Source organism: Sinocyclocheilus rhinocerous, unplaced genomic scaffold (genome assembly GCF_001515625.1).
Source record: "Sinocyclocheilus rhinocerous isolate Xijiao unplaced genomic scaffold, SAMN03320098_v1.1 scaffold1152, whole genome shotgun sequence".
Classification (NCBI taxonomy): Eukaryota; Metazoa; Chordata; class Actinopteri; order Cypriniformes; family Cyprinidae; genus Sinocyclocheilus; species Sinocyclocheilus rhinocerous.
In genome coordinates, this window is record NW_015625590.1 from 2,983,483 (window position 1) to 3,010,546 (window position 27,064).

The following is a 27,064-nucleotide window of genomic DNA, read 5'->3' on the forward strand; positions in this document are numbered from 1 at the left end:
AAAAATCACTAAGAGACATATTCCCTGACTTTCTTTTGCACGTCGTTCAGCCTCCAAAAATGACACTGAAAAAGTATACCTCTCCTGGGTGTTACACACTCATCCCTACAGTGGTACACAAAGACAAAAACAAGTGTTTTTGGTGCTAACATGAACGGAATGGGGGTGGAAGGGGAAAAAGGAGAGGAACATGTGGAGCTAATCTATTAAAATGACTCAAAATGCTTGCCGGTTAATTCAAATCATGGTGTTTATTAGAATTCACAACAAAGCCTCGATGGAAATATTTCTTGGGGTCATTACAAGAATGCCTAGACCGTTCGATCTCTGTCTATGATGCACAAGAACAAACCGAGCTAAAACCTAGAACACTGCAGGCAGGATGGCGCACTGGAGTCGACGTTTTGCTGGTACAAATGGAAACCAAATCATTTACATATGCAGCTTGATTCACAACAGTTTTGGCATTTTTTGCTCACGGTCCCTCAATGTTTCCTTTTTCTGATTGGCTCTGGGGCTCAGTGTTGTGTTTACTCGTACTAATTTACTGAATTATGTTCCGCTTAGCACTCAGCCTAGTTTGAGGCGACAGAGGCGTAAAGAGAGACACTTTACGCCCATGGGTTCAGGCTTAAAGGGCTTATCTTCCCCCTACTGATGACAATTAAGGTGCATCTCTAGCCTCCTTGACCTTGTTCCAAACCAGGATGTTTAACAAACGCAAACAGCACCTTAACTCTCCAGAGCCTGTAAGAAACAGCACAAGACCACTATAGTATTGTGCAAGTCTGCATTAATGTGGCCTGAGACCTTCATTGAGACATTGTTTGGATAGGAGTGGTATATGCAGTATTGGTGTTGACTGCAAAGCTATTTCTTCAGGTGAAAAGAAAGCGTGTAGCACCTTCTCGAGGCTTCCAAAAATAACCGAGGTGACTCCAACCTGCCATCCAGCCTTTCTGGCCTGGGCTATAATTAATATGACAAGTCTATCCAGAGCAGAATAAATTATCCCGTAGGCCTGACCACCGCTTACATGCGAGCAGTTTGGGGAGTTCATTGGAAACACATGTTTCTGGGAAAGACCGCTTTGCGTGTTTGGTGCTCCTGAATACATTTCCGCTCCCATGTGACTGTGTTACAGCTGGCAGAGTTAAATGTAACCGAATGGATTCAATACTGGCACAGCGGTGGCTCTAATGAGGGAAACACATTTGTTTGACCGCACCGGACGTCAATCACTCTGAAGAGCCCCTGGTCGAATCCCGGCGAGCACGTCCCCAGGCAGAGACAGTCTGCAATAATGGGTGTGCCTGGCAGTGAGCCCTTTGGCCTAAGGAGGGACACGTTTTGGACTGTTTGAATGGCGTTACACACGGAAGGGAGAGCGGTCCATGTGCGGGGTCTGTTTCGGTGAGGCGGAGGAATACTAATGAAAGCATTTTTCATAATTTCACACAAACCCACATTCTCTAAGCCTCTGAAACAAGGGGGAGAGGGAGCGGGGAGAGAAATCCATTAAAATGATCTGGAAATGATGCTTTCCAGCCCTGGACTGAGACAATGAGGTATAAATTACTGTGATAAGATCTGGGCAAAGTTCAAATCAAGCGAGATTTTCACATCTGGTCCTGTGCTCTTGTCGTCAAATTAATGGATTCTTCTGAAGCCGTGTGCACCAAGAATGTGATAACTTGTGCTTCCTGTTCTACTGATAACATTCCCAAGGGGAGGGAGAGGGAGGCACAGGGTCTTCTGAAGTGTACACAGCACTGGACAGCAAACCTCACACGCTTTCCTTCTGTAGCTACACAAACATACGCTGACATACATGCATGTCATAAATCCACTTATATTAAGATTACAGAAAAAAAAACAGGAACAACAAAAAGAACAGAGAAAAAGCTCACTCTAAGAAAACTGTCAAGACCTTTTTGATGCCCTGGAATCGTATCTACTGCTTGCCTGGCCTGCCAAAACAGATTGTGAATCAAATGTGCAAGGTGTGCACTTCTGCCTCGCTCGCTTTCTCTGCTGATGACGCCAGTGCACCTCAGCTCAGTGAGATTAAGAAAGAATGGACAGATGGAGAAAAACAAGAGAAATGGAGAATGATAAATTAAAGAATTGGCTCAGTCCAAAATGAAAAAAAAAAGACATAATTTACTCATCCTCATGTGGTTTCAAACTCATATGACTTACTTTTCTAAGAGAAATTTTGAATAATGTCCTGGTTGCTCTTTTCAATGCAATTAAATTGTATGTGGTCCGAGGCATTCAAGCTTCAAAGAGGATCCCCCAAAAAAAAAATCATAAAAGTTGTTCATATGACTTGGCCAATCTATTCTGAGTCTTATATTATTCATTGATAATCTAGCTGTTAAAGGCTGTGACCAGATTATTGAGTCATTGAGTTGGACCAGTGAACTCATGAAGTGGACCAGTCGATCTGTGAACAAATCATTCAGACAGGTTTTGAGAACTAAATCAAATAATTCATTGAAAAGATCTACATTAATACAAAGATGTGTTCACAAACCGGACATCAGTACTTTTCCCATTAACTCTAATGAATGTGACGGAATGCTAGGCTAAAAATGTTTATACATTTTTCAGCAAAACAACTATATGGCTTCAAAAGATTTGGAATATAGTGCACGAGTCATATGAAGCACTTAAATTATACTTTAATGGTGCTTCTGCATGAAAGTCCAGTGTTTAAACATTGTAACTGCACTAAAAAGAGCACCCTGTACAATTTCCCATTCTTCTCAAACAAGTTCAGAACAACGTAAGAGAGAGAAAATGATGACAGAATTTTGAGATTTTGAGTAAAATTATGGAGGTTTTGCAGTTGAAGTGAATGAGAATGCATGAGTGCTCAGCACTGCATCTCTCTTCGGCTTCATTTAGAAGACGCTACGGTGGAATCTGGCCCAGGCATTTCAGGCATTCCTGACTGATTGGAAACACACAGGCGTAAATGACCAGACGTTTATTTCCAGGTGAGGAGAGGGAGAAGCAGAGGCTACTCACCTCTACGCAGTCACCCGGATACCGTTTCCAGGAAGGCCCGCCAGCCGGGGTTAATCTGCGGCACTAAATGAATAAACAAAGGATAGCTCTGTGGGCAGGTGAGCTCAGATCATCTTCCCACACTGAAACTCATCTGCACAGGAAATGACCCGCAGCACCTCACCTCCACACCTGGAGAGGAGGGGCTGTCCTGGAGAATCTGACCATGTCACATTACCTCACCTCCAGAAGAGGAACTCACCTCTCACATCTGTCAACAGCTCTTCAGTCATCCTTCAACAGCAGCTCATTCTACACACATGGAAAGAACATGCCCACTCAAAAGGATCAGAATGAGGTCACTATCAGATCAGCCATTGGGAGGCCACTAAAACCATTCATTCTATTATAGAGATTACAAAATAATAATACAAACATTTATTATATTATTATCATGTAAAGTGAAAAACATAAGGAACTATTGACTACAGACAACGTACTAGCATCGTACTACCATGGCAATTTCAACTTTCACTTCCTTAATAGTTCCATTAACAATTTTTTTAATACATTTAAGTATACTTTAAAAACAAAGTAATTTCATTGCCAAACAATATGATAATTTTTATAAATACATTTAAGATTACACTAAGGAGAAATACAACATAACAGTAAGTTGTAAGCTACGTGTCATTGATTCACTAAAAAGAGTCATTTGCTCAGAAATCATTTGGACTTCATTGGTGATGCTGTATAGTTTTTGATAAGAATTATTAGAACTCCAAAAATCATTTGTTTATGGGAATCTAACTACACTGGTCTCCTTGGATGCGTATGTTTAACTAAAAAAAAAATCATAAAAGTTATTAGATTGGGAATCATTTAGACTACACTAGTCGTATGCTGTATCATTTTTGATTCACTAAAAAGAAACAACTTATAAGAAACATTTATTCAAGACTCGGATTACACTGGGCTCTCTAGATGCTTTTGATTGACTAAAAAGAACCGACTCATTAGAATGAGTTGTTCGGGAATCAGACTACACTGGTTGCTTCATTTAAAACAAACAAACACACACACACACACACACAGGCACAAATAATATGGAACTGTAATGCGGTCAATAGAGGTGAAACTTCATAACTGTGCAGTTACCGAAAAGTAACAACTTTGAATGTCTGCCAACCAAGTATTCAACAGCACCACTCTAAAAAAAACAAACATTAACTGTGACACACACTCGCTCACACGACAATCGAAAAGACACAAAACAAATGCAACAGACTTGCTGTCTCCCGGCCGGAGAGCGGCGAGGAAGAGGCGGGGTTTGATGGAATGCTTTCTCATTTTTCATGCTCTATTCATTTTTAACAGCTCTTTCTACGTGCCACTCTCCGCTCGCCGTAATGACTCAATGAAGTAGCATACATCAGGCGCCGACTCTGAGGTGTAAAAAATACCATCGCAGCTGCCCGATCAATACATTATGGAGGGAGAGTGCATGCTGGGGAAGATAATGCCGCCTCGTGCGGAGACGCTGTCAGACTCCATTAGCGTCTGGAGGGCTGTGCTGGGAGCGGCGGGCATATGTTGAGTCGCCGAGGCCCACATTTCGGCGCGGAGAGCTTTTGTTCTTAGCTTTTAATTGTGGCCCCATCTCGGAGGGGGCCCGTCACTCTGTCACCCCCGTCAGAGTGTGCTGGTACGCTCGGATGTGGCAGGCTGGGACAACGGGACCGAAACTAAGAGCTGTGCTTTTCTGCGGCTGTGTCAGGAGCATGCAGGCGGGCACACGCACACACATAACAACAAAAATACACAGTGGGGAAGATGGAGACAGAACACACTGTGCCTGAAGCAAGTATGTACTTTCACAGGCTGAGGCCTAACTGCTGAGAGAGGAATGGGAAGCATTTCAGCAGCATGAGAAGAGTATGTGTGAATCTACTAGTGATGTGCAAAACTAGATTTTCAATTGACTAGTCGGTTGGGAGCCTGAACAACTATCTGAATAATCTTTAGGAAGCTCTGAATAATTTGCCTGTTTTGAGTGCACCTGACCCCTAACAGAAATGTTTCTTATGGGGCAGTTATGGGGAATAAGACACATTTTTGCATTTTGTTACAGTATTTTAAAAAATTTTAATTTTGTGGCGGGATGCTTAAACGGAGCGAGACACTATAAGCAACAGCCAAAGGCTGTCAAATTAGGGATGCACATTGCACACATATAAAAATTCTGGAGGATACAGATGGGTCGATTATGATTGTCATGCTATGGCCGATAACCAATTAATGAAATATAAAATAAAATTAATTTTGTCTAAATAATGATTAAAAAAACTTAAAAGCTAAAATCAATTTTTATTAATACAAGTGAATTTAGGCATCACAACATTATAAATGTACAATGGGAAAAATGCATATTCATAGTTTTTTTAAGCTCTAGAATAGAATAAAATAAATAAAATGCATTTGTCTAAATAAACTAAAACAATATGCAACATACCAACATTATAATGTACAGTATAAAAAATGGATATTCATTTTGAGATTTTCTAAAGATTATTTAAGTGTTACTAAATTAGTGTTTTTAAAGATGAACTTTAAATAAGCTTTATATGACAGCAAAAGTTATCTACATTTAACATCCCTAATCTGCTGAAAAATATCCAATATTGACTGATACTGATAAATAATAATGATAATAAAAAAGCTCTTATATTGGCTGATAACTGATATTGTACAGAAATGCTGTGAATTTTAATTTAAAGATGCAACTTTTCCAAAAGGGTTTTACAGTTCTAAAGCACAGCACTGCAGCTAAAGTAAAAAAAAAAAAAAAGACATTATATTAAAAATATATTTTTTAAAAATCTAGAAACTAGTCGATCATTGTGGCCAAATCCTTAGAATCGATATCCTGCTGAGAGCAGGCAAGATACTGAGGTCAAGGTGAGAAGGGTCTACAACTCGCCCACTTCTGTTTGCCATCACGGCTGCAAGGATCTTAACAGCACATGGAGTGCCAACGCCTGCACATGTCCTTCCTGTCACCTCATCGCACTCCAACATCTAACCCCACTCGACCAGATGTGCTCAATTATGCCCCAAAACACTCACACAAGCCCACATACGGCAACCCGGCTCCTCCAATGGCCATGGAGAGTTTTCAAGCAAACACAAAGGTGTTGGAAAGTATCCAAAAAACTGACCCTAAATCACAACTTCGCAACAGAATTGCTTAGACCTGTAGGAATGATGCGTATGGGGATTCATATGTTGATGGCACGAGTGTGTTGGAGTGGCTTGCAACGCTGCAGAGGTAAAAGCTTTGAGTGAGTACACAGCAGATGCCTGACACATTGCTGTCCATTCAGTCGCTTTAAAGAGCAGCTGCTCTCGCCCCTGGCACTACAGCCCTCAGTTCACACATACTGTATGGAGGTGCTCTGAGTGTTCTTTATCATGTTGCTACATGGTTGCTAGGATGTTCTGGTTGGCTGCTAACTGACCCATCACATCAACACACTACTGCTAAACAACTCTATTATCCACAGACACATAAAACTTATAATACAAAAACTAGCCCAAAAAATAGCAAAGTGTATTTTCAGACTGTCCTCTTCACTGGTTTTATTTTACTGTCCACTAAAATAATCCACCATGTGCTCAAATCATTTAGTTTTCTCCTCACAGCCAGAAAAGGACTTCAGCAAGACAAGAATGCTCCACAGACACCAAAAAGTGCTGAATGATTTACCTTCATCTCAAGGAAAAAGAGAGAGATAGAGACTTTCTCCTTCCTTCTTGGCTCAATATAAACAATGCAAATGTAAACAGCACAAATTCCAAATAATAAACTCAATAAAACAATATTTTTACGGTTTTGTTCATTATTATTTGTACGATTGTACAAATAATTGCTTTTTTATGGCTAGAGCATGATATTTTATCTTATTATTAATATTTGTTGTTTTTTTATATTTGCCATTTTTTATATATTTGATTTTATTTTAATATCCCCCCCCCCCAAAAAAAAATCAATAATAATTTTCTTACATAATTATATTTCATTAATAACTCTTACTTTACATACAACTAAATACACGCATATTTATAAACAATAATAAAAATAAATTATTAAACTTTTTTTTCCCTTTATAAAACAAAATAAATTATACTGACACCTTGTTTTTGGTCACTTGTTTTGCTGTTGTTTTTTTACTGATGCTGTGGCAGTATCATATATAATACAGTCAAGTCAACAAAGTACTTGGAAAAAAAAGGGAAATTTACAAAGAAATCAGGAAAAACAGAAAGAAAAAGAAGGAGAGAAACAAGAGGGAAAGATATGCCAGTGAGATAAGGCCGTTGGGCCTCTGATCCTCAGACAGTAGGTTGATGATAAGAATGGCATCTTTCACAGTCAGATCAGCCAATCTGGCCAGGCGTCCATGGCAGCTTCTGTATTGTGGCGGGGACTTCCAGGTCAGGGGCAGAAGAATGGAGTCAGTGAGTGTGGCAGAGAGGGGGCCTGGGGCAGGTGGCGAGTCGCTATTGAAAGAGACAGGCTAGGGCGGCAAGGAGAGTGCTGGGTCACGGGAACGGCTCCCCAATCTATAGGCGTCTCAAAAACACCTCTCATTGTTCGGGGAGATCATGTGGCACGGGCTCCTCCTCGAGCGCGTCAGGATCCTTCTGGCTTGAATGTGCGCAGTATCTCCGACAACAAGCCACCTTTATGCCCATCCAGGTAATTACAGACCACGGGTGAGGATCCATTACTGCTGGACGCAGGTAGAGTCCAGGTGCCCGGTCTCTGAGCGCTCAGCCATGCTGGGAGAGGAAACCTGGGGAGCGATCAGGCCTGTCCCACTGGCCTGAAGGCATAACAAGCACAGAGGAGCAGTAAAACACAGAGATGGCTTTGTCTTGCCATTCACACACATACACATACACTCTGCACCTGAGTTGAGGGCTGTGTGAGGCCGGTAGATAAAACACATGGCACACACTCTGCTGGTGATAAGTATCGGTGAGATTTACAGTCACAATGTGATAACAGCAATCAGCACTGACCACCGACATGACTGCACTAATGTAGGCAACAAATGTAGATTTAAGTAAATATTTGGTACTAATAACAAACTAAATACAATGAAATAATAAATGAAGAAAAAAAAAACATTTTTATAATTAAAAGTTTCCCCCTTCCTTCAATTTTTGTGACTAAAATCACAGGCCACTGTTTCAATCACACCCAGCACAGAAATATGAAGTCCAAATGCATTTAGTTACTGCTATATTTGTTTAGGTGGCAACATATGGGAAATATTTTACATATTTGTTGAGTTATGGAGTGAAAAAAGAAAGAACCTTTGGGCATGTGAGAGAAAAAAAAAATATATATATATACCTTTTAATTTTAAATGTTATATTCTATTTTCTTCTGTGTTCTATGTAAAAAGACTCTTTGGGCATCTGAGATAAAATCTTTTACTATGTTTTTTTTAAATGATATATATATATATATATATCATGTAGTTACATTGCAATTCCTAATAAAGTTACTGACCAACCAGTAACTTCAGTTATTTGTACTCATATTTGGAACTTTAAATCCATACCCCACCATAAAAACAATATACACTCAAACAGATGAGCACAAACAAAAACACGCGTCATCGCCCCTGACACAATACAAGACACACTTGCAGCTATCAGTCAAGCTTCTTCCAGAACGTGACCGCAAACTCACAACACGCCAGCATCTTTCGTGCACTCTCGCCCGCTCATCTCCCGATCTCCGACAGGCCCCTGCCACCCCGCCTCGCCACACACATAACAACCCGGCCAGGAAGGAAAAGTGCTCTCGCCGAACAAATGACGGGGTGTTTCTGCTACTGAGTCATAACAAAATACAATCAAAAGAGACTTGTATTCCTGCTCGCTTCATGGTTCAAATAGATAAAGCGCCTCCTGTCTTCTCTCGCACAATGCGCTGTGTAGTCTAGCAGGGCCAGGGTGACGCTCCGGGGACCAGATAGGAGTATCGATAATGCTGACTGCATGTCCAATTGATTTTGGGAAGCTGAGACAGTGGCTGTGAGATTCTTTCTTTTTCCTGATACGCTGTGTCAAGCAGACGGGCGCTGCTTATGATGGGTTTAGTGTCAGCACACACATCCGGCAGAAATGGCCACATGGAGCCAGCTCCCTTAGGGGTGGTATCTAACACAAAGGACACCACATAAACACACACAGCACAGTAACATTAATATATAACAGCCAGGAGGCTCTGATATCTTCATGTGATCTTTCTGAAGCACTTACTTTACAATGTAAAGACCACAGATCTGTTGCAAAACCTAGTGGGCTGCCTTGCCGTCTACATATGGTCAAATAAAGCTTTAAGCATACACAAATACACACAGCATATTCAAGAATTTGTGTATATTCACATATTCAGCATATTCCAACTAATTTAATTATTATATTTAAAATATTATTTAATCACACCTTTCAAGTATCTAATGAATTAAAACTTTTTATGAAAATCAACACTTGCGCACAGCCAGGACTGTCGCAATGCATTCTGGGATTGACTTCTCCACAAAGGGTACATGTAATGCTGACTTAGAATGTGGCCAGAACAAGGTATAATTAAGTTGACTTTTTTAAAATGACTTATTATTTATTTTAATTATAATTAAATAAAATGTATAAACACTTTATTATAAAAAGAGTTTACAATATATGACATATATTATAATAGTTTTAATTAATGCATTTATTTTATTTTATTTTATTTTACAAATTTGTCAAAAGACAAAGATCTGGAGAAAACACCAAAACGCCTTTCTTTCTTCCTTCCTTCCTTCCTTTTAAATATTTTATTTTATATATAATTATTTTATTTGTAATAAAATAAAAATGTCAAAAATACACTTTTATTATAAATAGAAAAAAGTATATATTTTATGCACATTGTATGTGCTGTGTTGCAAGGTGTAAAAATAAAAAATAAAAAAATGTTGACAATTTTGTTTATTCCAGACTAAAAGTTCTAATAATAAAAATGAAATAAGAATATTTTAATTAATGCATTTTATTTTATTTTATAATTTGTCAATAAATGAAGTTCTTGAGAAAAAAAACCAAACACCCTTTAGTTAGTTATAAATAAAAATAAAAATAAATGATTAAAATACACACTTTATTTGATTATAAATACAAAATAAAAATATAAAATTAATATAAAAACTAATAAAAAAAAGTAAATATTTTAATTATTAATTCTTTATTAAATAATTATTAATTATTCAACATTTTTGTCAACACATTAAGTTCGGGAAAAAAAATCTTTTGGGCATCTGAGATAACCGTTTACATAAATGCTGGCCTTAAGGCAGTAAAGTTGCCTTAAAAAATGCCTACTTAGTGTATACATAGGCTCACTGGGTATTGGAACAGAACGCACGACAATGCAAGCAGACATAAAACTGGGCAAATGGGTGAGACAGCCTAAACCAAGCCTAAACCGAAAACAAGACAGAGACAGTGTCCTACAGGACAGCCTCAGATCCTCCAGGTCAGCCTGGAATAGAGAGAGACATCGCGGTAGAGGAGGTGTGTCTGCGCTCTGCGGGATAAACAGGGCTGTGCAGTCTTTTGAAGGCACAAAGACAAAGCGATGAGCACTGATAAGAGGAGGCGCCACACTGCTTGAAGCCCTGAGAGCTGAGCAATCACACACAGACTGATAAGCATCGGCCCATAAAGACGACTCCGGCAGCTCTCCTCCAGACGGGCCAGAGAAGAGAGAAAGAGAGGGAGGGGAGCTGTGTGATAAAGATGGTTACTTTCTTTCTTTTCGAGGTGAGGGTTTAAAGGAGGGGCGACGTGAGATGATGACGAGACTGTTTTCTTGACAGGAAGTCACTAGATGCAAAGGAACATCAGGTCCATTTGAAGACACCGCAGAGAGTCAGTGCAATCTCAAAGATGAAAACTCCAGACAGTGCGATGCAGCTAATGTGTGTCTACAGACCAAGCACTAAACATCACAACAGTCAACACAGCCTACCTTCTACTGACAAACCACATTTCGGAGCTTCGCAAATGTGGTGCTTTGATTTCAATGAAACATGAAAGACTGTGCCGCACACATATATGTGTAAGCATACACAGCAAAATATCACTTTGTGACTGAAAAAGAGCAAACAGTGCAGTGTACTTTAATTCTCTGAAATTGCTTTTCTCTCTTGTTTTGTTTAGACTGCATATGTCTACACATAAGGAGGTTCAAAATGGAGAGAAATCTTTTAAAAGTACAAGCCTGACCAGATCTTTGTTGATTGGATTATCTTAACATGACAATTGGAGGAATGAAAAAAAAAAAAAAGGAATCAACATCCCTCCAAACAACATCCATCTAATCTAACACAAAGGTCACAATAAGCCTATTTACCAAATGTAGACTGCTGATAGTTTTTCAGCCAGGTTGTATATGTTTCTGTTAGGGATGCACCGATACCGATACTGGTATCGGTATGTAACATACCATGAGGTTAAAATGCATAAAGTGTTCTAATGATCAGAAAAGAAAGTTGAGTCAAGCTAGAGAGGATTCTTGCAGATTCATCATACTGGTAACTGTTTTTTGTAATCCAAATGCTTCAGATCCTGTTGAAAAAAACATAATAGCAGCCAGTGGTCTTACCTGAGCCGGTATCTATGACTGTAGACTGGCCTCTACGGTCGGCCACCAGGCGAGACGAGCCAGGCATGCTAACGGGTTCTGAACGCACCGGCTGGATTCTGCAACATAAGGACAAGATATATTAAAAAATTGTGAATTAGACTCCTACACATTACACTAGCAATAGCCACCCACAACAGTGTGAGTGACGACAGTTAGCAATGTGAAGTGTGAATTAAGAGGTTCAGTTAATTACCTAACAAATTTAATCGATTTAATGACATAGGATGCTGATTAATTAATTCAGCATTTAAATATTAAACATATCTCAATAATTGCTGTAAAAACACCACCAAATTATGAAATTATAGAAAGATAAAATAATAGAACAGCAGACAGAAAGATAGACAGATAGATAAATGACAGATAGACTGACAAAACGACAGACCGAACGACAGACAGGTAGATAGATAGATAAATGACAGACAGACAGACAGAACGACAGACAGACAGACAGACAGACAGATAGATAGATAGATGACAGACAGAACAACAGACAGACAGACAATGAACAATAGACAGACAGACAGACAAAACAATAAAATGAATGATAGATGGACAGAGAGATAGCAGTGTTTGTACTGTACAAGTGCTGGCTAGAGATGGTCAGTATGTGTATTTAGTGAATTTCTGTGGTTAGTAACATGAGTCTATGCTGTCACATTGTGAATTGGGTGTTGATGATGGCAGCTGGTAATGTGAGCAGCATTGTGTGTGAATGTGTGTTTAGTGTCGGCACCTGAGGCTGTGCAAGTCCAGGTCATCTGTGTCGAAATCAAGAAGAGGCTGCTGGGTGTCGCTGGGCCCCTGTGACTGTAGTACAGAGGAACTGGAGGAGATAACAGTGGTCTGACCCGACGGATGGATGGTCTTGAACTGAAACTGAGGGCCCATCCAGAGTCTCCTGTGAGGGCCGGTGTGGGTCACAATTTCCACCTGTAAAGTATAACATCAATAGAGATGAGCACTTAAACAGCTTTTGCAACAATTTTAACTTCAGCAAAGTAATATATTTTTGAGTACACTATATTCAGGTGAAACAAACAGGACTTTATTCTGTGCATCAGGTTTTTGTAATTATTTATTATTAGTGCTGTCAAACGATTAATCAAGATTAATCGCATCCAAAATAAAAGTTTTTGTTTACTTAATATATCTGTGTGTACTGTGTATATTTATTATGTATATATGAATACACACACATACAGTATATATTTTTAAAATATTTGCATTTTATATTATTTATATTACAGATAAATATATTTAATATATAAACATGGCATATTTTTCTTAAATATATACATGTATGTGTGTGTGTATTTATATAGACATAATAAATATACATTTTTCTTATTAGAACAAATGTTCTCAACTGGTAGATATATATATATATATGATTAAAATAAAATAATAATAATAATAAATGATTAAAAAAAATGTATTAAAAATGGGTCCATGTATTATTATTATTAATTTTTCTTAAAATATAAAATATTATCTGCATTCCTAAATTTCTGATGACTATTAAAATTATTATGTGATAAAAAATTAATTTCTGATGTTCCACTTTGTTGTCTTATCACTTAGCACATCTTCGAAATCTCATACATGAAACTTAACAGAAAAACACTTTATAAAAGCTGAAACGCCTAATTAATAACAAAGTATTTAATATTTATAATAACATTCAATAAAAATAAAAAAAACTTCTGTGGGCAAGTGTCTGTTTTTGACCAACAGTATCAAATCTGGGGAAGGGAAGCGAGGTTAGACAGACGCCACTCTTCCTCCCCAGTGGACCGCATTAACATGGCACAGAAGACACTAACATCATGAAGCAAGAGAGAGGGAGGAGTGGAGGAGAAGACCGTCCATCCAGCCAGCATCTCTCTCTCCTCTCCATTTCTCCATCTTTTCTGAAAGAGCATGGTGTGGGGTCAACTCTTCTGTCCTCTTCCTGTCACATCTGTGTAAATGAGGCCAGCGGTATGTGTGTGTTTTTTTTCTCTGTAGTTAACACCAACGGTGTCGCACAGGCCTGAGAGAAACAGATGCGGCACTGGCTTTTATTCTGCTTTCGTGGGGGCCACGGCCAGATGTCGCCCCCCTCTGCACTCTCTCCACACTTCGCCTTGAGCCCTCCATATTGCGGCCGCCTCTCACTGACAGCACTTATTACACACAGCCTGCTGCCACAGCACTCACAGAGGACTGTGCTTTTTATGCTATGTTGCCATAACACACAACAGACAAGCAGACTAATTGCAATCGCATATAAAGCAGATAAATAGAGCCATCAACAGGGTTTAGGCTGTGTTTAGCCAATAGCTGTCGCTGCAAGTGTTAATGGTGTCATTAGGAAGCCGGGATGTGATGGGGAAGTATGCTGTCGCTAATGCTGGTGCATTAACAACCTTAAGATTTAAGAGCTTTGGCTGGGGCCAGTCAGGCCGCACAAAAACTGCCACACACATGCTGGACCTGTTGCGTCTGCGTAACTACAGTATTACATCATAAAACGTACAAAGGTCTGAGACCACTTTGTAAATCTGGGATTAAGAACCTAATTTAAAATGGGAAATAAATAAAAGTTTTGAGATTCGGAATCATTTAGGAAATAGGAAATACTGAAATGTATATTATTTTTTTTTTTCCAATTAAAACTTTTCATTATGCTAATAATACCATTTGTAAGTTAAAATAACAAGAACAATTTTTACTAATGTTCATAAACTTTTGGATCCCACTGTACATGTCTAAATAAATAAATAGTGGCGTTATTGATAAATTAAAACTATTAAAACTACATTTATTGAAATAAAGTTTAAATAAAATATAAAAATTTGATATGAAATATGAAAAACAAATCTAATTAAAATGACAAAATCCCAAAATAAAATGACTAAAATTACAAAAAAAAAGATGAATGATAAATTAATAAGTCAAAATATCATTAATTACTTTCATAAATAAATAAATAAAGTGTGTTTTCTAATAAATCAGGCAATCATGCATAATAGTTTGGATGACAAAAACTGGAAAAAATTAAATAATGCAATAAGATCCATGCTGGGTGAGCACAGCTGATAATGAAACAAGACATTTTTTATGACTTATAACAGCAACAACTCTGATGCATTAAGTGTAAGTGTTTCACTGAAATGTACGATGTGTGTAGCTTGAGTGTTGTTTATTAGGGTTAATATTAAACCAAGGCAGAGATGAAGGCCATGGGAGGAGGCTGAGAGTTCTGACTCACCTGTGAGAGCCATTCTTCGTCCTCCTGGCCACTGTGATCGGATGCCAAACTGTCATAAGACTCATGCCGGGTAATGGGGCCAGGGCTGCCAGGAGGAGCCACTGCACAGAGAGAGAAAATAATAATTAATTATGTACTGAAAATATATTTTAGATTAGTTATGTATGAAAAATATATTTTTGTTTTATTCAAAAAATGTATTATAAAAAAAATACAGAGTACTTATTTATTAAAATAAAATAAAAAATGCAGTGCACTTTTTTTAAAGACTCTAATATAATAAATATAATATAATATAATATAATACAATACAATACAATGGGCCACCTTGCTAACAATAAAGAGTAAACAGTAAATTATAAAATCTTCAGCTCTTTCCATGAAGTCTCTGTAAGAAGTGCATGGTACATCACTTTGCATAAAAGCACCAATAAAACACCTACTTAGTAATTAACATTTTTGGGCTGTGGAAAGCCAACAAAAATGTTCACAGTATGTTTTGGTATGTGAGCGAGAGCGGGACATATAAAAGAGTGCGGAGCTTTCAGCAGCAAAGACAGCACGGGCAGTGACAGAAGGAGCACTTGGAGGCTTCGCTAAGCAGGCGCCAAGTATTCAGACTAATGTGCACAATCAGTGGTTTCCCTTCCCACCTCCAGGCAAACACATGCCTTTGTTACCAATGTACATAATACAGCAGTGAATAATAAAGATGTCAAGCCCTCATCTGGAGGACACAAGGAGCCCGTCGCTCTTGTTGCCTCTTCTTCACTCTATCTGTCTCGCAGACATAAGTGCTCACACACCAGGTGTTCAGACACACTGGATGAGGTGTTCCTGCCAGCTTCATGCCGCAGTCACTACTGTGTGAGTAACAGATACACCGACACCTCCACTTGAAGGGGAAATCTGCTCGCTATCCATCCTACTCAATCACAGTAACACTAGCCGTTGCCAGAGCTATCCCAGCAAGCTGCATTATGCGGACATAAATCGTAGAGTGACTTACCAACCTATGATGGGTCAGAACAGAGCCAGAGCACGTTACCTCTTAAACACAATCAAGCTCTGGCCTTCCTCCTCCCCTCTTTCTAAAGCCCAGGGGGACAATAAGTGTTGACTAATAAATAATTGAAGCGTAAGAACAGTAGCTGGCTCTGTAGATCAGGTTACAGTGGGTTCATAACGGCCGGGCTTAAGAGGTCGAGGGCTCCTGGACTGTTAAGAGCAGTTTATCTGTTGTGAGTTAGAGTGTGAGCAACAGAATAAGGACAGGAAACAGGCCATGACCGCATAAACCCGCAGTATCACAGTCACAGCCTGGTTACAAATTTGCTTTGGCCACCAACACACAAAACATGTACAAACGAGCTTTCAGTTAAATAATGTTTGTTCAGGTGCATAACGGTGTACGCATTGACACCTGGAAAAAGAAGCCAGACTAGGTTTTGTTAATGTTGTTGCTTTTACTGTAGTTATTGTCCCCCACTCTACCTCGAAAAAATTAACACACCATTTTAAACAACTTAATGAATTGTGCTAATAACAATATATTAAACAAATATTTATAAGTATTTATTTCTATAATTATATAAAAAGTGAATAAGTGAAAAATATGTAAATTTGTAAATATGTATTATTTAGATATTTAGTTATGTATACATTTTTATTAATTCATTCATAATTATTTTAATTTGAATGAATGATGTGTATGGCCACTTTTTATGCACATAAAAATGATCAACGAGAGGTGTGAAGAATTGTGCTACTGCTGTTATTTTTCCCCATATTACAAACAAACAAATAAATTAATTAATTTATTTGTTTATTAATTAAAAGAGTCAATTAATGAATGAATTCATCTTTAATTGTATTATTTATTCCAAAAACAATCAAATCTGTATATTTAAAATTATATTTATTTATATAGTAATGTATACATATTCATATAGTAATATTTATATAGTAGCCAATATGTTAATAAAAAATATGTAAAAATATAAATATTTACATAAATACTACTCAATTATTTCATTCATTTTTATGCATTTTTTTCATTGGTTGGTCCATGGTAAAAATGAATACTGTATATGGCCACTTTCTATATACATTCAAATGTTCAGTTAAATAAAATGCAAAAAGAATTGTGGACTTACAAACCATTGCATCAGATGTTTCTGATATTACTATCGTTATATTTTCTACTCGGTCACTTTAAAAAAAAAGAAAACAGACTAATTTAATTAACTTATTTATTTAGTATACTCCGAATATAGCTATAGAATCCCAGATGCATTTGGGTATATTCTGCTCGCTTGTTCCAACAATACAATGAAAGATGCCTAATAAATGCAGTGTGTAAGTTGTAAAGGTCACAGGCTGCACCTTCCTGCAGCTATGAATGAAACCCTCACACCTTTCCTTGTGAAATCTGGGCTCATTCATTAGAGAGCTCTCAGACACACAGCCGCCAACTCTCTCTGCTCAACGACAGCTAATGTCGCAAGCTGAGGATTCCCTGAGCACTGTCAGTTGGACCAAAGGAGCTTCGCTGGGCCAGCGTGTCCTTGTTATCTACCCATCATCTGGGTATCATCAGCAGTGGCTGGGTAATGCAGTAATGCTCCCCTTCCAGAGTGCTGCCAAAGGCTGGGCAGATGGACAGGTGGAGATAGTGACCAAGAAGTGGCGCCACGGTTGCTTTTATCACCAGTCGTGCAGGCTCCAGCTCCTCTGACCCTACCGTCCACATGCTGCATTTTTAATCAGCCAGGTCATCCAATCTAGAAGCAAGACCAGAGCTGTCAATCACAAAGCCCTGCTCGCTGCGAGTCCTCACAGTTTGAGGGTAAAGGCACGCACCCCGCCCCTTTCTGAGACCGCTGAGCCTGGGAACGGTCTGCTACTGATGCCCCTCTGCTATCTCCAGCTCTCTTCCGCCATCTTTCTTTGTATTCTCCCCTTTCAGAGTGGCCTTTAACAAAGTAATTACAAAGAAAACGACAGTCTGATGATAACATTAACGCCCAGCTAAGGCTTCTTTATGCTCGATCCATAAAGAAGTTGCGTCATTTCCTGCCGATAACTACATTGCTGAGAAGACCTCAGTGATCAATCTAGCAAATGTATTAATTGAAACATTTGGTAATAAAAGGTTTCTTGATTTTGTCAACATTAATGAAGACAAGAAGAAAAAAGCACATCATTAAAAAATGATTTCAATACAAAAATGATGACAAGAAAAAATAACATCGCATAAAATATAGTCTCGAATACGTCAGTGGTTGCTGTAATCAGATGAGTAAATGTTAATGAAAAGAGACAAAAGAAAGTGCATCACTATGATAATTCTTTAAATTAAAACAAAAACATGACAAGAAAAAAATAACATTGCAAGTTATTAAACAAATCTAAAAAGAGTTTTAAAATAGTGTTTCAAATAACCCAATCATGGTCAATAATAGTCAATAACCCAATCATAGTCATAGTCCTGTTAATACATTTAAATTAATATATAAAATATATGAATATTTTGCACTTTTGAACTAAAATTCTATTTTCATTTACTAAAATTAGATGCCATTTTAGTCAGACTGAAACTAAAATTATGACAAAAAATGTATGCATATAGACACACACACACACACATATATATATATATATATATATATATATATATACTAATGGGGGGAGAATACTGCAAAACAAAACACACACTGGATACGTCAGTTGTTGCTGCTCATGGTGCGACACAATGCAGCAAGCAATCAAATGTGGCACGTCGTGGGCTGCCCGGCACACTGAGGGCCGGGGGTGCAGGACAAACACGTCCACATGCATATGCACATACTCTCCTGAGTATCAGGTTGGTGAGGTTCAGCTGTAATAGAAGTGCACAGGGCAAAGATCTCTGGCTTATTTTAATTAAACATTAGCGTTAATGCACTGAAGAAGCTCATTATGCCTTTCTTTGCCCCCTGGTGGACCGCATCCACGACGAGCCGTTGCCACGACCGCTCACGCATGGCTATTTCATCACTCTGACACATGCATGGTGATTAGACCGACTTCCAGAGAATATTCTACCCGTTTAGCCTTGAGCACGTGGGCTTTAGTGGCAGAGAAGAAATGTGAAGCCTGGCCTGAAGGACCCAGACAGCTAATTACTCATTAATGTTTATGATTATCCAAGCTAACGCAACAATGCTGACTTATTCAAGATATATTAGATGTGTGGTCATCCGTGAGCCTTCTGCCCTCGAGTTGCATTCTCTTGCCTTTCATACGTCAACCCAAAGTGCTTGCACTCTCTATGCAATTGTTATTAAATTACACAAGTTTAAAGCCACACTAATTGGTTTAATCTGAATGCTGGGTTAATTTGGTGCTATGATGAGTTTCAGGGCATGTATGTACTAGCGAGTGACAAAGGCCTGATTCACAACACCAATGGAGAAAAAAAAAAAAAGCGCTTCATCCACTGCTACGTCAAATGGAAAGGATTTATCTCTGCAACCGTTCAAGAACAGGCAGACAGCAGAGATGGAGTTTACTGTTAATGTTTCTAGTGTTGTGGTGCACCAATAAGTGTTAAAAACAAACATCTCCAGTGAGACACACACACACATACTTACATCCAGCCAGGAGGTATTGATAGTACTGCACAAAGTCTGAGGCAAGCACCAAGGGGTGGCTGCTGTTGAAAGGTGGTTGTAGCTCATTCCACTGCAGTGTCCTACTCAAAACAAACACAGAAATCAATTTAGGAAGTGCATATCAAAAGGCCAGATGTATATAACAGTCTCCAGCTGAGCTATAATGGACTCAAACTCTCAGCAGCCCGGTGGACCTTCCATTTCTCCTGTCTCATGTGGGCCACACGAGCTATACAGCTCAGTACATACAATCATTTAACATGTACAATCAGATCAGAAAGCCATTCTGAGAGCAACCCCTGCCTGTTTCCATTTTCTTCGCTTGGTCACAAGCTTTATTGCATTATGACTGAGCTCAGCGTCTGGGTCGGTGAAAAGCCGTGACGTTAATCATTTGCTTGCCCTCATTAAGGCGCTATATAAGCTGTTTTATGTAAATGATATGACTGCAGTGGGTCGTGTCAGGAGCTTATGTCGGACTGAAGGTGAAGTGTAAAAGCACGTAAATAGGTGTGGTGCTGAGAGCCTCGGGGCAAGACCTGGCTAGATTCCAACAGGCTCTCGGACAGGTGTTCAACTCCAGAGGCGTGTCGTCGCCTATCTTTTGCGCCGTGCTGATTGGACGAGGCTCCAGCACGTGCTCCACCAGGTTTCCATAGCAACTCAGGATGTACAGCGATTCAACAACAGCCTGGCGAGACTGATCTAACAGGGAAGAAAAGTCAAGATTAAGATTTTGGTTTCTAACATGAGCTCAATTTTTTTGTGGATTCTGTGGAATAGATTTTGCAGTTCCATCTGGTACCACTTAAAGGATAAAAGAATTAAACAAAAAGAGGATACCAGAGCTTCTAATAAATAATAAATTAATAGAACATAAAAATATAATATAATAACTAAAATATAATAAAATACAATAAATTTTTTTTTTTTTTCTACCCACCAATAATCAAACCAGTTAATTAAGCTAAAGCTTAAAAATTATGTCTAAATAAAGCAATGTCAGACCTTTCTCTCTCTTCATGTTGGGGTTGGTGATGAACCAAGAGCGGGAGGAGGCGAAGACTGCAGCCACGCAGAACTCCCCACCGCTGGACTTACTGGGAGAGATCTGGGGAGGTGGCTTGGATTTGCTACATTAAAAAAAAAAAGTCACGAATGACAATGAGTATATAGAGAGTGAGAAAGAAAGCAAAAAAAGAAAGAAGGAAAGAGAGAGAGAAAGAAAGAAAGAAAGTAAGTCTGCTTTTGGTGACTGGCATCCAGAGTAAAACAGGAAAATTAAAGCCACATTACTGACAAGAAAAGAGACACAGTTGGGATGTAAAAAAATCAAGACAAAATTTCCTGCATATGAATGAAATCTCTCAAGAGTTTCAAACAAAAAATGCACATCCACAAACAAAATACTGGGCTTGTAAACAATAAACATAATACACATTCATACTTCATGCAAGTGAAAAAAAACAACAAAAAAAACCATGTTATTTGGCTTATTAGTTCACTACAACTGTTTTTAGATGTTTAAGTGTAATCTGGAAGACACAGTTTACAATATGTTTACGTGTACACATGTTAATGAGAAAATGTTTTTAAATTTGCAGTAAAATGCATATTATTAAAAATGTTGCTTTCGACAGGATTCTTATTTCACTTTGTATTGGCCAAAATAACCACATTAAGTTTTATTTACCAAGCAAAATTTCACCACAGTTGTCGAAACCAGAAAACCGCTAGCTGATGTTTTAAATTTCTGTCCAGTGGATATAATGATGTTGTTAAAGCTTAACACATACATATACACTCCAGGAGTCTGTACAGATACCACATAATGGCTGTCATTTGTTTATATAGCTGCTTCAAATGGAAGCTTTTAAGCTGCTTTGGAAGGCATCATTTTAGTCTTGGCATTTGAGAAAAATTATTAAGGACCTATTGAATTATTCCTTACGTCAGTAAGATTTTGAAAAAGCCAAGGAGAAAAATGAGCTGAGAGATAAGGACTCACATATGGAATTTATTCTAGAACAGAAGCCATGTGGTGTCATTGTCCGACTCCCGCACAAACCTGCACTGTAAAAACCTGCCCTCTATATCTCAAACATACAAGAGACTCCCAAAACACTGACTATTAGCCGTTTCACACAGATACCATCAGCCATGCAGATATACACACTCAAATACACACAAATGGATGTGAATGGGAGCAACAAATTATTACGAGTTTCAATTTAATGCAACTAAATTACTAAACTGAACTAAATGTAATTCTACAATATACAAAATTAACATCAGAACAATTCAACAAGGTTTTTGCTACTCATCTGCAGTGAGTGAAACCTCAGCTGCATCTCAAACCACACTTACTCCACAAAATGGGCCATTCACACGGAACACATTTGTGCATTCAAAAAACACAAAGAGAAAACAAGAGAAACAGAATGGATGAAATACTTGACACGGCATCCTAAATACGGAGTACTCAATGCGCAATATGATGAAAAACAGCAAGAAAAACAATGTACTGATTTCTGAAGCAATCCTATGTTGCATCTTTTCAGTATTTTCTTCTTTCAAAATGTATTAAGAATTTATTAAATAGAAAACTTTTTTTAATTACATTTTTTTTACTGTATTTTTGATCAAATAAATGCAGCCTAGATAACCATAAGAGAAAAAAAAACCATATCAACCCCATACTTTAGTTTCTAATATTTCTATTGTTCTAAAGCTAAATCAAATGATTAATATATTATCTGGAAAAAAATATTGGTAATGTTATAACCTGTACATGCATTAACCTGATGAACATCTCCAATTTCATGTAATTTAATTCAATTTAAAGTTAATATTTAATCCCAGAAAAGTCCATGGACCGCAGACACCGCCTTTTAGTTTGCAACCCCTGATATATGTGATTAATTGCTATGAATTTTATTAATTCATCAGCATGTAATTCATTCAATTCAAATATGCAATCGATTGAAAGCCCTAGTCATTATGCATTAAAAGAGAAGATAACTGCAAAACAAAACTGCCGATTGTAATGAAATTGTTGCAGACCGTGGAGTCTGGACTGAGAGTTAATGTGGATGAATTGTCCAGTGTTTGAACCGGGACTCTTCAAGCCTTGCATTACACTAATAGGTGTTGAGTGACCTGTTGCTGAGCTGCACTCTCACTCTGTCACTTCCCTTAAAACTGTCATCAAGTCGTAAATTACTCTCAGGATGAGGAGTGATGTTGACATCTTTGTTTAGCCGACACCAGGCAAGGATTGCTGGTCGGGAAAGGCTAAAGACAAAAAATACAAAGTAAAGAAAAGCAGGGAGAGATATTGGCACATATTTATTGGTGTTGGACGGAGGTGGAGCGAATAACTAAATATCTGAGCGGTGTGAGCCGCTGATGGGGAGATACGAGCGGTTTGTCAGTATATCACCTTGGCCGGAGCAGCCGTGAACGTCTCGCTGTCTGTCAGTGTAGAACAGAGGACACGCCACTAAATAAACACACTCAGCCGCCACAGGATTTAAAGAGCAGAGCACAGTGAAGTGCACGGTTTTTCTTTTTCTCCCTCTAATAAAACCGGGAATCCCAAGTGGGATAACGAGGAGAGAAGACAACAGACATTTTGATAACCTCAGATCTTTAGAAACGCCACTTCCTTTGCCCTGACCATCACGGAGCGTAGAGAAAAACACGGAGCGTAGCTCAAAGAAGCATTTAAATCCTTCCTGTTCCACCATGGAGTTCAAGGCAGTGAGGAAAGTGAAGGAGCATAGCAGTTTTCCAGTCTGGGATGCAGGTGAGGAGCTGGCTTTTTCAGGTTTGGAGGAGCTGATGCACTTTCTTGAAGGAAAACTGTGAAGGATGGGTACACAGATGTTCTTAATAACAAAACCAAACCTAACTCAGTGTGACTAAACATTTATTCCTTTGAAATCACAGGCTGACACTGTCCGCCACAAATCTGAGAGGAAATTGTATCCGTTTCAAAGTGCTTTGCATAATAAATCTGGAAATATTCTTTAAAAGGTATATAATGTCATGCCAGTAATGATGATGAGGCGAAAAACACTGCAAAGAGCCAGTCTGAGTTAAAAGCTGGGCATTACTTTGAGCGCTCCTCTCCTAGCGGTGAGACTAAAGCTGGCCAACTATGGTAAAAGCTCTTTGAAGAGGCTTTGGTCAGCAGATGATTTGGTCAACATGTTCTTATTTGAGTGCACTTTACACTTGCATTGCATCTGAATTTCCTTGAAGCGACCGCTGGAGTTGGTTTGTCTGTATTTGAAATCACTCTTTTCCTCTGGATCTCACTTAAAGTGGCTAGTATGACTCAAGCTACAGTGATTCAGCGGGCCCTTTGAGCGAACGGATTATTCTAAATAAATACTGGCATGGGGAGCGGCTTACACAAAAATGTATCCGAAAATCAATAAATTATGAAACATAAACATATTTAGTGAGATGGAAGAGAAGGGAAGACAGACGTTACTAAACAGAAGCCAATTTTGTCTTCCCCCTATTGGCATTTCCCCTGATGCTTCTAGAGTGTTTTTCCTCTCTCTCTCTAACTAATTCACTGAAAAGACTCCTTGCATGTCATTTCCACTTTTAATTTAACATATGAGGACTCTTGACGTGAGTTAATAGCTTTTCCTCAAGGGCATAATTCAATCTGTGATGTCCACCATCAAAGCCCGGCCACATTACAGTCCAGGCCACAGACGAGGCGCCATCAGGGGGGAAGGCGGCCCCTCATTTGTTTTCAATGCAATGGCGGGCTTTAAACAACAAAAAGGAGCACGGATCTCATTTGAACTTATCAGGGGACTTGCCGTGACAAGCTGACCATATGGTCGCTGTACGTCAGCCAGCGGGGTCTGTGTTACAGCGCTCATGAAAGGGTCGTGCAGAATGCAGACATTTCTCTCAACGTCACATTTATTATCTCACAGCAGCTTTTCCTCAGACACGGCTCAGGCACACGGCCACGGTCCACACACGCTGTGGTAGCCATTTGGGAGGCCGGCATCAAACGCTAAAAGAGAAACAGAAACTTTTCCCCTCCATTTCCAGTGTTCCAGCTCATTGGGATATCGTTGAGGAAGGTGCCTGATTCGGCATGATTTCCTATTTCCTTAGAGAGCTGCCGGAAAATATGCGTTCCCCAGGTGTGAGCGCAGCGGTCTATGGTATTTACAAGCCACCAAGTTTTGAGGTTTGTGATGGTTGTACTTCTTCGTTCTCTGCTCTTCTGAGTAGAGGACACTTTCAAAAATAAAAGCAGGGGGAAAAAAATTAAGTTGTCATAACCTACATCAATCAAAACCTTTCCTGAACTACACAAGATCTCTCTGTTATCCTGAAAACAGAGCACAACTATCAGTTCGGGTATCAGTAACTATCAGTAAAAATACATGATTTTCTCCATGCAGAAATAAATGTATAGCATAATGTATAATCCAAAACATCCGAAAATTCTGCAGTATTTAAAATCTATTGTTTTTGTACACCTAATGAATGATTAAAAGTCAATTGCCTAAAATCATACTTTTTTTTTTTTTTTTGATGTTGCCGATTCTGATTCTTTATTCATGATTATTTGAAAATGCAGTAAATTAACAGGAAAAATAGGAAACTGAAAAAGCATATTTTTATAGTATTATTTTGTACTCTTTTTCAGTCGACTTTTGGTTTAATTAAATTTTATTTGCTTTAATTCATGGCTCCTAAGCTGTTTATCATAAAATCTTATGTTCCACCTTTTGTATTTGAGCTGCAATTTTCCATCTTTTTCCTGCGTGGGAGTGTTTTGTTTTGGAACACTTGATGATACTTAATACTTCCATGTGATATTAAGCACACTGTTCACTTCTCTAAAAGGAAAAACTAATTAACATTTAATACAACATCTAAATCAATCATATGATTCCGATGAAATGCGGAGCTCCAGTTGTGTCCCACATTAATGTGCCTAGCCCAGTCAAGAGGAAGCTATGGGGAATATTAAGATTTATCATGTTAATGATAAGGCTTTGAAATGCATACGTCCGCTGAGATCACAGTACAGCACTGCAGGAAAAAGATCTAATTAAAACGTATGTGAGGATACCACAACAAAAGCTGAAAGTCAAGCCAGAGGAAGGACAGCAGCACATGTGATTCATATTTCGGGGGGACGAGGATGCAGGGAAGTCCATTTTGCTGAGGTTCAATCTTTGAAGCTGCATATATACACAAAACATTTTGCTTTAATTTTGCTCTGCTTTAATTCTTACCTGTAAATAATTTAATATTTGCAGCAAAATGATGCATTGCTTCAATAATAATCACCCCCTTTTGATAGTAAAGTAACTTTCTGAGTTTGCATCTAATAAAAAAAATCTCTGTTTTCCTCCATATACACTCAAGCCAATGATTATACATTGTCCAAATAAAATTGTCGCATCAAATTAATGGGTGAAGAAGATGAATGACTGCAAACGCATTGCACACATCTGACTCAACCATTGGCCAGAGCGGTGCGCGCCACACCAATAATTTTTCACCCTTATTCCAAATGTCACCAGTCAATAAAATCATAACGACAACAATATGAATGTGAACACAAAAGCATTTTTGAATAAACAATCTCTGTCGTCTGTTTGGGAAAAAACGGAGCAGGAACGGAACGATCACTTTGAAGGGAAGGTTCGTTTAAACCACAGGATGGACTGACAAACAGAGCTCTGATGTTTTCTAACGTAGCAAAACACAATATTTTGCGATGAACTCTATAACAAAAACTCTCTTCTCTCTCCCATGAATTCAACGACACTGACTAACTTAACTTAAATGCCAAGCTGATGTCGTAGACATGCTTATGACCAACAAAATATTATAATTCACTAACGTTCCTCTCACAGTGGCCTTTATGTACAGTACTTTTCAACAGGCAACATTTTCAATTAAAACAAATTAGGTTAGCAATTACAAAAAAATACACAAAAGCCAAACAGCAAATCCACATACAGAAACAGAACAAAAAAGGAACAATAAAAAGCACATCCTTTGGTTCTCCCCACAGCGTGCTAGAATAAACTAAAGCCGAAAAAAAAATTTTTCTTGGAAATGAATGAAAGATGGAATGAACGCAGTCGTTTGCTGAAGCGAGGACAAAGCATGCTGGGAGTGAATTGGAAAAACTCACCATGGAGTTTTAATGGAAAAACATCCAGCCCCAAAGAGGTAGGGTCTTCATGAAGGGACAGATACACAGAGATAGATGGGAAAAGCATAATTATTGATTTGACTGGGCAAACAGTTTACCGTTTCATGATACATAAGTTAAAAAGCCATGAAAATAGTGGGTTTTAACAT

The 27,064-nt window shown here is 38.5% G+C and overlaps 1 protein-coding gene across 1 annotated transcript in view; it reads right to left on the reverse strand.

Annotated features, from left to right (window-relative positions):
- LOC107757056 (breast carcinoma-amplified sequence 3) overlaps positions 1 to 27,064 on the reverse strand; it is a 204,886-nt gene that overhangs the window by 128,528 nt on the left and 49,294 nt on the right. Inside the window, exons 10-15 of the mRNA XM_016574429.1 lie at positions 20,705 to 20,829; positions 20,236 to 20,401; positions 19,676 to 19,776; positions 15,042 to 15,142; positions 12,522 to 12,718; positions 11,744 to 11,841 (exon numbers count right to left, since the gene is read on the reverse strand). Coding sequence (XP_016429915.1) covers positions 11,744 to 11,841; positions 12,522 to 12,718; positions 15,042 to 15,142; positions 19,676 to 19,776; positions 20,236 to 20,401; positions 20,705 to 20,829 — 788 coding nt within the window. The remainder of the gene's footprint in view (positions 1 to 11,743; positions 11,842 to 12,521; positions 12,719 to 15,041; positions 15,143 to 19,675; positions 19,777 to 20,235; positions 20,402 to 20,704; positions 20,830 to 27,064) is intronic.